Source organism: Gambusia affinis, linkage group LG08, assembly GCF_019740435.1.
Source record: "Gambusia affinis linkage group LG08, SWU_Gaff_1.0, whole genome shotgun sequence".
Lineage (NCBI taxonomy): Eukaryota > Metazoa > Chordata > Actinopteri > Cyprinodontiformes > Poeciliidae > Gambusia > Gambusia affinis.
In genome coordinates this window covers 916,182-928,735 of record NC_057875.1, presented here as the reverse complement: position 1 = coordinate 928,735, position 12,554 = coordinate 916,182, and the positions used below count along the sequence as shown (strand labels likewise).

General features: G+C 39.3%; 1 protein-coding gene across 2 annotated transcripts in view; it reads right to left on the bottom strand.

Annotated features, from left to right (window-relative positions):
- Window positions 1-7,531: 7,531 nt before the first annotated feature.
- kcng4a (potassium voltage-gated channel, subfamily G, member 4a) overlaps window positions 7,532-12,554 on the bottom strand; it is a 30,803-nt gene continuing 25,780 nt past the window's right edge. For both annotated transcript variants that reach the window (XM_044123876.1, XM_044123877.1), the window contains 2 exons: window positions 8,793-9,015; window positions 7,532-8,151 (listed from right to left, as the gene is read on the bottom strand). In XM_044123876.1, the coding sequence (XP_043979811.1) occupies window positions 7,535-8,151; window positions 8,793-9,015 (840 nt within the window). In that variant the 3' untranslated portion in view covers window positions 7,532-7,534. The remainder of the gene's footprint in view (window positions 8,152-8,792; window positions 9,016-12,554) is intronic.

Genomic DNA, 12,554 nt, shown 5'->3' with positions numbered 1-12,554 from the left:
AAAAGATGACACAGCTTTCCCTGATTAGTATGCCACAGAGAGACACACTGCGCAGGAGCTGGAGCTGCTCCTTCTGAGGCCGCGCAAAACCAAACTTCACTTTGTTCCTAAATGTTCAGAAATCAGCAGACCTTTCTGTCTCCCTCTCTTTTATATTTATCCTCTGTCAAAGTGGCATTAATTAGGAACATTTTAACAGCTGGGTTATAATAACTTTGTTTTTTATTATAGTTTAATTGTATTTCCTTGTAACTTTTTCTCAGTTAGTTTTAGTTTTTAGTTTGTTTGGTAGTTTTATTTAGGCAAATATTGTTTGGTTTTTCATACTAAAGGCTAATTTTTAGGTGCAGAATTTAAAAAACTCAAAGTATCACATTGTGATTGGGTAATATATAGTCAACAGGAGAAATCATTTTTGGAAAATGGGTTCAGTTTTTGTTGGCATTTTCTCCAAACTTTTACCTTCACCGTTTTGCAGTAAGTGAAAGAAACTGAAACTGTTTGTGAGAGAAAAAAAATCAACTTTATATCAGTTCAAAAGGCTAATAAATAGAAAACATAGAAAACAAATAAAACATGAAAACGAAGGATATTATATTTATAACTTCACTATGTTTCATTAGCTTTATAAACGCACAATTTGGTTTCAGTTACTTATATTATTTATTTCAGCTGAAAATATTTTCTCAGGTTCAGTTTTAGTAAACTATAATAATCCTGATGATCACATACCGTGCTGCTAAATGCTGCCTCTTCTCTCAAGTCTGAACAGTTCATGTCCAGCATATGTGGGGTCTGCAGAAATGTTAGCTCCCCTTTCATTTCGATAGATTTTTTTTCCTTCCTTTCTAGGGGGTCTTCTCTAATGTTCCTTATATGACAGTAAGCTGACAGGAAAGGGGGATGGAGAGGAGGGAAGACATGCGACAAATGTCACAGGGTCCAGGAATCGAACCTGCGACGGCCGTGTCGAGAACTCAAGGCCTCCAAGCGTGGGTCGCGCTATCCCCTACGCCACCACTGCTAGCCCCATAGATAGATTTTTTAGGACACTCAAAGAAGTTTTATGGAGAGAAAATCAGCCTTGATGATCTTCCACAAGAACCACTTTTTTCATAAAGCACTTTAAAAACAGCAAGAAATCAACAAGCATCCAAAATAGAAAGGACAAAAGACAAAGAAGATCAATGAGATGCTAAAACTTAAGGAAGAGTAAAGGTCATGACTTGTGGCAGTTGAGTGGAGAGGCAGACGCAGCAGGTTATGGAGAGTAAATGGAGAGTATGGATCTCTCCTCCGTTGCTTTAACTTCCACTAACAACTCGACACATGAAAGTTGACATTTTTCAGCTTTTGTCAGGATCCCCCGTCATCCACTATATTTAGTATTAAATTTGATTTGCCTTCAGTGAGAACAGAAGTGGGAGAGGACACGGCCCTGGGGGACGCCGGCGCTTTTAGCCAATCAGTGCAGCTGCAGATCAACTCAGCAGCTGTTTGCTCAGCTCTTCACTGCAGGAACTCTCTGAAAGCGACAAACATGTGCAAGTTTATCTCCTTAATCAGAGGGCCTCCCTACACCCACATTACAGGAACTACATATTTCTGCTGTGACCTCTGACCTCTAGCCTCGATGAGCAGGAAATCCTCCCACCTAAACATCACCATCATAGATGCGAGGGCGTGCAGCAGCAGCACTAAGCTGAAAACGTTCTTAAACTCTGGATCGATCCGTTTTAACTGCTGCAACAAACAGGAAGCTGAAATGTGTGCAGCCATGTTTGACTCGCTGATAAATGACTCGACTTCACAGCTTCAGCTCAGCGCCCATTTAAATTATACAAAAAGTTTGAAAAGAAAATAAATACCAACTTGTAGAAATCTGTGTTGAAGTGCCAGAAGGATGTCGGCGGTATTCTGGTCAGGAAGTGAAGACGCCGTTTCAGCCGAGTCGCATCAGACCTGCTGGAGAAACTCCAATCCCAGTGAGATCAGCAGAAACATTTATCTGAATAATATGAACTATAATATGAACTAGTACTGTTATTGTAGGTTTAATTAAAACTGAAACATACGTGATTTTACATCAAATAAAATCTTTCATAGTTTAAAAATTATAGTTTCTAATTTCTTTTCCATTTAATGAAGTCACCAAATAACTTTAATAACAAGCAGAACTTTAACAGCAGGAGCTTAAAATGTACTTTTCTCAGGCAGTTCGTTAGAAAAATGTATCAAAGAATGTGGAGATTTTCTAAATTAAATAGAGAAATATTATAATAATTAAATACTCAAATAAATATTTGTTTCCATCAAATAAAAACTGAAAATAATAACAAATAAAACGACTCACCCAACAGAGGAAATTCTCTTTTGAATATGAGAAAATTAAATAAAGAGCCTGAAAGATAATCTAAGAGAAAAAGTAAAAATAAAAGTTACTAAAATACGTAAAGTTGGTTTACAAAATAAATGTCACAAAATAAAATATTATGAAATTTATTTTAAAAAATCCTGAAATAAATAAATGCTAATAGTAATTTATAAATACACCATTAAATGAATAAATGTCTCCATGAAATAAAATAAATGTATTTTAAAATCTTAATTGGGAGTTTATTTTGTTAGTTATGTTAACTTATTTTTCACTAAAGGTTTTATTTTCTTTCATGGAGACATTTATTCCATAAATGTATTAATTATTTAATAACAGTATCTATTTACTTTTTAAAAACGAAAGGCTAAAAAATGACCGTTACCATCAATAAAAAGAAAACTTACAGCAGTTTCACAGAGCCTGCTTGTTACTGCCCCCTGTTGGTGCGACAGTAGAACTACATTAAACAACAGAACAATTATTAAAGTTCTAACTTCTATAAAAATATATATAAATATGTTTTTTACATATGTGCTAAAACTGTGACCAGAAAATGCAAAACACCCCGTAAAAACCAGCCAATCAGAACCAAGAGGAGGGTCGTAACGTTGTCAATCATCCTCATGTACGCACTGCTAAATATGCTAATGGTGGAACAACCAGAACAGGAAAACCATTTATCTGTGGCTATGCTAACTAGCCTTAGCAGTTAGGATTGGCTGACGGGGAAAAGCTAGCAGCGCCACATGAGATGGTGACTGACAGCGCTAAGTCCCGCCTCCTGGATCTGATTGGTTGGCTGGGAGAAAACAGAGGAGCTCCGTTTTTCACAGGTTATCTGTCTCATACATCACAACATGGTGACAGCTTCAACAAATATATAGAAACATTTTTATCCAGAAAATGATTTATTTTCCCTTTCGATCTGAGCGCCTCAGTGAACTCTTCAGTTTAACTGTCCAGCATGAAGACCGACTCTTAGTCTGTAATCCGTCACATTTGATTATGAAAAGCTGAATTACGTCACTGTGCCTTATGCTAGCTGCTGCACCACTGCTCCCAGTAATCCCATCAGAGCTGAGCCAATGAAACCCAACACCGCAGTGTTTGGACCCAAGTCACTTAGATGTCAAAACAAACGCATGAAGCCGAGTTTCAGGCTAAAACCTGAGCATGTGAGGGTTATAATCCCAGCTTTAATCTAGATTACAGCCACATCTGGCATGTCTTCCTACTCTGCACAGCTCAGGAGAAAAACAGAATCATCTGATCGGCCTGAAGGCAGCGGTGGGTCGAGCCGGACCCCCTGCTGGGCTGCAGGGCACAGAAATCTTCCCATAAACCCTGGAGACGGCGTGAGCGGACTCGCTGCGTGAGAACCAGACGGTGGTGTAACTGAACTCCAGGCGTGCCAGCTGCTTCACTTTCTTCTTTTCCAGCTGAAGGAATGTGACTGAGCGTCGGCGGCGAGCCAAAAGATTAAACCTCCGAACTCCGAGAAACCAAAACAACCAGAAAACAGATTTCTCTCAGATTACAAGGAGAGATTTTATTTGGAGCATCGCAAAGTACATTTCATGGTTCTTGGCGCTCACACATTCTCCTCGTCTAAAACAAAAACTCCCTGTTGCATCTCCATCCTTTTAATCCCTAATTACTAAATTACAGTAGAGATCATCCTGCAGAAAAAAGCTCAGGAAAAATACTTACGGCTTACAGATGGCTTTGAGTTTCCTTCTTAGTTACACTTCAATGTTTCAGATCATCACATTTTAACACAAGACAGAAAAAAACGGTTTGATATGAGAAAAGCAATCAGAACTAATCTGCTCCTTTTTCACTCATAAATTAACTAAGAATAACCAAATTTAATGGCTTCATTTCACCAACAGTCAGACAGAGAAAATAGTTAAGGACTCCATTAAAACATTCAATCAGGTTAAAGGCAGTTTGTAATTAATTAATCAGCAAAAAATAAGCAACATTTTCCATTTAAAAACCATTTCCAGCATCCAATCAGCATCCAGAGAAGCGGCTTCGTCATCCATCACTGTTAGCGATGTAGCCTGTGCCCCAGATATACGGGCGTACCAGAAACACACAAACACTAAGGTTCCAATCAGAACGTCAGTAAGAAAAAAAGGTGAATCATTTACTAATATATTTTTAATAAGTTAAAATTTTTGAATTAATTAGTTGAAATGAATGACAACAAGAAGTAAGTTAAATAATCTCAAACATCAAGAAATCATCAACAACCACCCAGAAAAACATCTAAAGCTTTAAACAAACATCTAAATAAAGACAGACATGGAAAACATGGGACAGTTCCACGACCAGAACCGCTGCTGACCCAAACAACCCAGAGGCCCAGAAACATCCGGATGATCCTCAAATATTCTCTGGACGTTTCAGAGGAAAGTGTTTCTGGAAGTTGTGTCCCATAAAGCCGCCGATACCGACGGGCCTCCTGGGATCCGAACCGTTCACTTCAAACGATCCGTTTTTAAAACCATTTTATCCCTAATAAATGTCGTTTATATCGATTGTTAAAAACGCAGCATGTTCTTACAGAAACAAATTAGCTAATAAATAAAAATAAAACCTCAAAACAAAACCATCAGATATCATGTAGGTTTTTACAGAGGTTGTGCATCAGTAACATTTTAGTGATATTTGTAACATGGAAACAAAATGTAACTAAAAGTGCTTAAAAACAAACTCATAAAAAACAAAGAGCCGTTCTCACAAGTCGCATCGTTTCGGACGAAGAGGCGATAAAAATATTCAGGTTGTTCGTTAACGTCCCGTCGCGAACGAACAGCATTTAAAGACAAACCGACGCTCACCTGCAGCCGAGGAAACGTTTTTCTGGCTTCCTCAGGTTATCTTCAACATAAAATGTTTTGATGATCTGAAACATTTAACTGTGACGAAAAAGCAAAACAAACCTTTAAAAGAGTAAGTATCTTTTCACAGCAGTTTGGGCGCCGTTTGTAAAGTTACACAATAAAATTAACAGCCATATTTTGATTTAGTCTGTCATAAAATAATGGTTGTTCATTTTTCAAAGTTATATTTTCATCATGTTATTCATTCATTTATAAATATATAATTCCTAGTTAACATTTAATTCATAAGCTAAACGGTGAATCATATCTTTAGTTTGGATCTTTGACATTTATACATTTTTCTGTACATAAACCAAACTACTGCTGGTAACTTTTTACAGTGTAACTGTCCAAACTGAACCCAGAAGTTTCCATCAGTTATTTATTAGATCTATCAGATAAAGACAGAACAATAGATATACGATACATTTGGGTTATAATGTTTTTATCATTTCTGTTCAGAACATGGCTTGAAGCTTCTCATGTATAAACTAAGAGCTGAAATTCTTTGCATTCATGACAGGAAGGTCGAGCATGAAACAGTTTTAGTTCATACTTTATTGAACAGAAATGAAAACTCGGATAATGTTGCAGTCAGTTCACAGTGGAAGGAGAAGCGACTTTGGGTTTAATATTGCAGGTTTATGGAAGCAGCGTGTTCAATATTATATTTATTAAATATTGCTGCAAAGGCCTTCAGGTCTCACAGGAACCATCCAGTTTAAAGGGTCGTTTCCAGGCTCTCTTCACGTTTCCAGGATCAAAAACCAGAAATACAAAAAGAGAAAAAGGAAAAGCTTTTATTTGTATCCAAAATAATGCGAATGCCAGAACTGGGCAGTTAGGCTTTTGGGGTATTAGTCCCTTGGTAGCTGCTGCGTTTTAAAGCTGCAGTTGTAACATTTATTAAAAATATGTTCTTCACATATTTGTTAAAACTGTCAGATTATATAAAGTAGATAATCTGTGAAGAAAAAAAAGAAAAATGTGGTTCTGCCGAGTCAGAAACAACCAATCAAAGACCGGGGGCGGGTCTTAGTGCTGTCAATCATCCTCATGCTCACAACCTCGGCCTTTCACTCTGCTATGCTACAATGTAACCATAAAGGCTAAGGCTTAGTTTTTGCTGAAAAGTTTTCAGCCGTATGACCATGACCATGACCAACAGCCAGATGTTACTACTGGCAGAAACGCCAAAGAAGACAACAGGAAGTGCTTTTCTTTGCCGTTTGTTTTTGTGCAGCTGGCTCCACCAGAGCATCACAGCATCAGTTCATGAAAAGTCCGGTCGTTCCAACGTGCTGAATCCATAATTCTCCTGTAAAATGGCCGACTACAATTTTCCCAAAACGCAGCATAAGTAGCCGCTCTCAAGTAGGCGGGGCTTGTTGCTGAGTAAAACACCGACATCTCCTCTGATTGGCTGATAGATGATGAGCGCTAGCAGCTGAATTATGAATATATCTCATGTGTTTACATCCGTCGCTGCCATTAACAACTTATCGCATGACCAAGCTTATTCCTGGATGATTTGAATCTAATTTCTTATTTAAAGCTGCAGTGCATAATTTTTATAAAGAAATGTTTTTTAATTTGTTAAAGCTATCTCCATGTCGTGACAGTTTATTGGCTTCTTCCCGGACCTGCTACTGCCAGAGATTAACCAAAAACAACCAATCAGAGCCAGGAGGAGGGGCTTAGTGCTACCAATCAATGCTAAATGTGCTAATGGCGAAACAACTTACAGTTACAGCACCATCACTATCAATGGCAAAGCTAACTAGCAGTAGCATTCATGCCAGAATCTGCTAATATGAGACTGTGATTGACAGCAGTAAGACCCGCCTCCTGGCTCTGATTGGTTGTTTCTAGTAGGTAGAAAACAGAGGAGCTTCATTATTTCACAGATTATCAGTCTGATATTGTCACAACATGGTGGCAGTTTCAACAAATAAAATGATATTTTATGTAAAAGTTACAAACTGCAGCTTCAATGAAAACACAGAAATAGTGAAAATTTGTTTTTTCGACATGAGCAAAAAATCTGCTCATATTTGGAATAGAAACGTAACTACTGTCACAACATGGAGAGAGTTTTATCAAATATATATATATATATATATATATATATATATATATATATATATATATATATATATATATATATATATATATATATATATATATATATATATATATATATATATATGTAATTATTTCTTTATTAAAGTTGCAAACTGCAGCTTTAAGGTTTTGTGAAGAACCTTCAGAAAGCCGCCGGTGGAAGACTGTGGTTGTTGGCTTCCTGCAGCAGCGCCTCCATGCAGAGCTCCTTGGTTTGGTCCGGAGGCCCAGCAGGGGGCGACCTCGCGTCCTCTCCCTGTGGCTCAGCAGCGCCCCCGGTGGCGGCGGCGGCCGCTGCAGCCGCCACCTCCTCCTTGAAGAGCCGGTCGTGCTCCATCTTCAGCTCCTGGTAGGAGCGAGAGAACATGTGGAAGATGGAGGTGGCGGGAAACGCCATGATGAGAATCCCGCTCAGGATGCTGCTCAGCGCCACCACCTGGCCGGGAATGGAGCGCGGCACCATGTCGCCGTACCCCACCGTCGTCATGGAGATGATGGCCCACCAGTAGGAGGCGGGGATGCTGCTGAAGTCGTGCGGGCCGGTGAGCTCGCTCTCGGCCAGGTGGACCAGCGGGGAGAAGAGCGTGACGGCGACGCAGAGGAAGAGCAGCAGCAGGCCGAACTCCCGCGTGCTGCGGCGAACCGTCAGCCCCAGAACCTGCAGGCCGAGCGAGTGGCGCGCCAGCCGCATCACGTACAGGATCCGCAGCGCCCGCAGGATCCGCAGCACCAGACCCAGCTTGTCCAGGTAGCCCTTACCTGAGGAGCCGTTTGGAGAGGTAGCAGGGAAAACTGATATTATTTAGTTACTAAGTTCATTAGAGAGAAAAAACAAAATCATATTTTCCCCATTTAATTCAAACTTTTATAAATGTCAGTGACAACACTAAATATTTAAAAAGCTAAATATTTAATTTAGAAACAAAATATGTTTCATTCCAAACTCAAATATGCAGCATATTATTCTTACATTTATAAATGTCTGAGTTCCAAACTGAATATTTAATTTGGAGCTATATATATTTTGTTCCTAAATAAATGATTAAATCTGAGCTAAATGTTTAGATTGAAATATTTAGATTGAATAAGTATCAGATTTATATTACATTAATTTGAACATATTTAGTTTGTAAACTAAATATTTCAATCTAAATATTTAGTTCCCAGGATAAATAAACATTTCGCTTCTTCATTAAATATTTAGTTAGGAAACTACATATTAGTTGGCAAACTAAATATTTAGCTTCTTAATTAAATATTTAATTTGAAAGTTAATATTTAGTTTGTAAATTCAATATTTAGGTTATTAATTGAACTTTTATAATTGAACTTATATAAATGAACCAATTATGACGGTCGGTTTCCTCCTGGGGAGTTTTCCTGACGGCGGCCCGTCTCACCTCCCCCGGGCCGGTCCGTCTCCCGGTTCTGGTCCTCCTCGCTCACCACCAGGGAAACGTAGTAGGGCAGGATGGCCATGGCGTCGATGATGTTGAGCGGCCCGCGCAGGAAGTCCAGCTTGCTGCGGGCCTGGACGAAGCGCAGGACGAACTCCAGGGAGAACCAGGCCACACACACCGTCTCGATGATGAACATGTTGTAGCATTTGGAGGAACATTCGCCCTGAGGATCCAGAGATGGAAGAGGAGCGGAGCCAGGAAGACGGATGGAGGGGGCACAGGAAGACAAAAGTCCTGAGGTCAGATAATCATCCATTAATAAATCATGAGTTACTAGAGCTCTGCTGCTGCACTGAGAGGCATCACACCCACACAAACCGTCACTTATCTAATAGAGAAAACTTCAGAGATGAATGCAGCTGCAGCAAAAACAGTCAGGTTCCCTCTGACTGCTGACATGGAACAGCAACAAAATAATAAAATCCATCACTTATGAAAGATTTTAGGCTTTGAAGCATCAAACTAGTTTCTAGTTTAGCATTTATTGTTTCACTTCGTCACAATGCTTCACTGCTGCAGCCTGATTTCACCAGTTTGGCCAAAACTAAGAAACTAAAGACAAATGGACTGAAGTTCCAGAGCGTAAATATTTAGGTTTTATAATTGTTTCTATTTGTGCTGTTTTCATTCTTAGTAAAGTTTATTTTTAGACATTGGACCTGTTAACAACTCTTTGCATTAGTATTTTGTGCAGCTTTGGCTTATTGCTCTTTCCCTGAGTCTGTGTGCACCAGTTAACGACTTCTGGAGCCACATTCACCCATTAAAACACACATTCAGGCAACAATGTTGCTCAGGGGCCACTCAGGGCCACTGAGGTCCAGTCCATGAAGAACCGGGTCAGAGATGCAGAACCGCCCTCAAAATGATCAGAGATCTGATCTTTGGTGTCTTTTAACTGCAAGTCTGTTCTCTAAATGAAATATAAATAACAATCTGCACAGTTTTTCCTGAGATCCTCCTCTCATCCCTCCATTTCCTGCCTTTTGTCATTGCATTCAGCCTGCATTTGTCTTTTTCTCCTACATCTCTCTCCATCCCTCTCTCCTCCGTTTATTTCCACCTCTCCATCGCTCATTCTGTTTGCTCTGCAGTCGCCCGCTGTCCTCCATCACTCTGAAAAACAGACGTCTCTTCACACCTCCTGCTCTCGTCCTCTGTGCCGTTTCCTGGTCTCAATGTGACGCTGCGGTTGCTGCAGCTCTGCAGACCAACACATGGCTGCAGGATGTTAATCAGTTTGCATTCTTAAACGACATCAGGTTACATTACAAAGACGTTGTTTAACACTCCACCTTGTTTTATGCTCTTGTTCTGGCATCTGGTCTGGATGTAAGTAGACATTCACTGCCACTTTATTAGGTACAGCCAGCCTGCTGTTTGCTTAAGCAAATCTTCTCACTGCAGCAGAAACGGACCGATTCCGACCTTTTCACCAAATTAAAGTCCGATCTGTTCCTCTTCAGATGTGAAACTGAATCATATCTGACAGTTTCCAAAGCGCCGCCGTCTGAACGTCACATTTTATCCAACAAGAGTCAAAACTCAACAGCAGAATCTGATGGTGAATCTGAACTACGGCTGAAAATGATGATAATGAAGTGATGGAAGCAGTCAGTGAACGCATCACATCACAACCGACCACTGCTGGTCCGACTCCACGGCCAAACAGAACCGGAAAATATTAAACATTTTTATTAACTTAAACAGCTCTGCAGGGGGATGTTAGTAAACTCTCACCTGCAGTTGAGTTTTTAAAATGGTCAAAAACTCAATTTTCACCAATTTACAGAAAAGTTTCAGTAATCTCACAATTATGGATTATCATAAAAAAACTGGATTTTATGCTGAAAACTGGAGCAACTGAACAGAGCAGAACAGCTCCACATCATGCCGCCCCCATACGGATTAGCGCCCTGGAAGGAGAGCCTTATTAGCGCCCCACTGATGTACGCCTCAGGAAATTGTTTACACAGATCCTTTTTCTATGAATGACAACAAAACAAAAACAGCGTCTGAATTATTAAAACTGGTGTCAGGAGAACAGAAAACATTTCCAGCTGTGGAAATGTTTTACAGATTTATAATTAATCTGTAAATTGTTGTTGTAGATTCATGTAGTTGAATTCTGATTCATTTGCTGTGTTAAGGTGGATTTATTGCTTTACTGTCGGTTCTGCTGCCCAGAGTGAAAAACGGACCGGATCCAAACAGATTTCTCCAGAGGAACCAACCGGGGAATATTTAGTTTAGAAACGGCGACAGATTCGATGGTTTAAAGGTTCCAGAGAGTTTCTGCTTCCATAAATCAAACCGAACTGTTAACCTTTACTCCTCTGCTCCTCAATCTTCCCTGGATTGTTTTCCTCAGACCTCTGCCAGGCCGTCCCATTAATCTGAGACGGTTTCATTTATTCCCCTCCTTGCTGCTGACGTTAGGCCCCATCAGGGCTGCCTGACCTCTGCCTGACCTCTGCAGAGGCGGCCATTTTGTTACGGCTGCAGCTCGTCACCTCTGACAGCTGTGTTGAGTCCAGTTTGAAAATAAAAGCAACCACAGAAATGATAACCAGACCCTGAGCTTAACGGCTGTGGACGAGTCCCTCAGGAAGTGACATCACATTTCATCCAGGCAGCTTCCTCTGTGTGTCAAGGTCAAATCAATCAAAAAGACCAGAACATGATGAAAATGATGCATTTCTTGACATCAACTGTGGGATTTTAGTCATAAATATTGTTTATACATACTGAGGATAGATTAAGAGAAAAATATTTTTTTAAGTTACAAGAATAAAGTCACAACATTAGCATAAAAGTTTTAAAATTATGAGGGAAAAAGTGATTTTAATGGGAAAGGAGTTTGGAAAGAGTTAAGATGTGAGGTGACAGTTCAGCCCTTCTGGTTCTTTCTTTGAAATAATCTTTTAACATTTTAAAGTCCTGCAGAAATATTTATTTATTGCAAAAGCTTAACTTTACAAAATGTTCAACATTCCTCGTTTTTATTTTTTGTTATTTTTGGTGTTTATTATGGATCTGGTGGTGTGATGTCACAATTTTATTGTCTTCTTATGAGCACCTAGAAAATATTTCAGAACTACAATTTATAAAAACTCAGAAAGACAGAACCCTAAATAACATATTTAGACATTTTAACAGCAAAACAGTCTCCGGTTTTATTTTCAGCTGTCGAGTTTTTCTCTCCTTATTTAAATCCAAACATGCAATAATAACTGAAAGGCTCTTCAGACTCATTGTGATGAATTGATTATTGAGATGATCAATAATCGATTGCTAACTGGAGAATGAAGAGTCAGAAAAAGGTCATTTGACTGCAGCTGCATCCTTAAGACTCTAATAAACAAATTCTGTTTATTAGCAATAAAATGTTTCATTTAAAAAGTTAATTAATTATTTGCATCTTTTAATGTATTTCTAACATAAAAAGGTTTAAATTGAGTTTTTGTAATCTGATAAATCGTCACAATAATCAATTTCTAAAGTGTTAGTTAGTTTCCTCTCTGGCAGCAGTGAACCAGTTCTGGATCCACCAGTTTGACCAGGAACTGGTTTTGTGTGAACTGGACGTTTTGTTCATGGATCCTCTGACCGGTTAGCGTTAGCACAGCTTTAGCGTTAGCGTTAGCGCAGCGGTTCCAGTCTGAAGCTGGCCTGTGTTTGTTTTACTGTTTCCAGATTAAT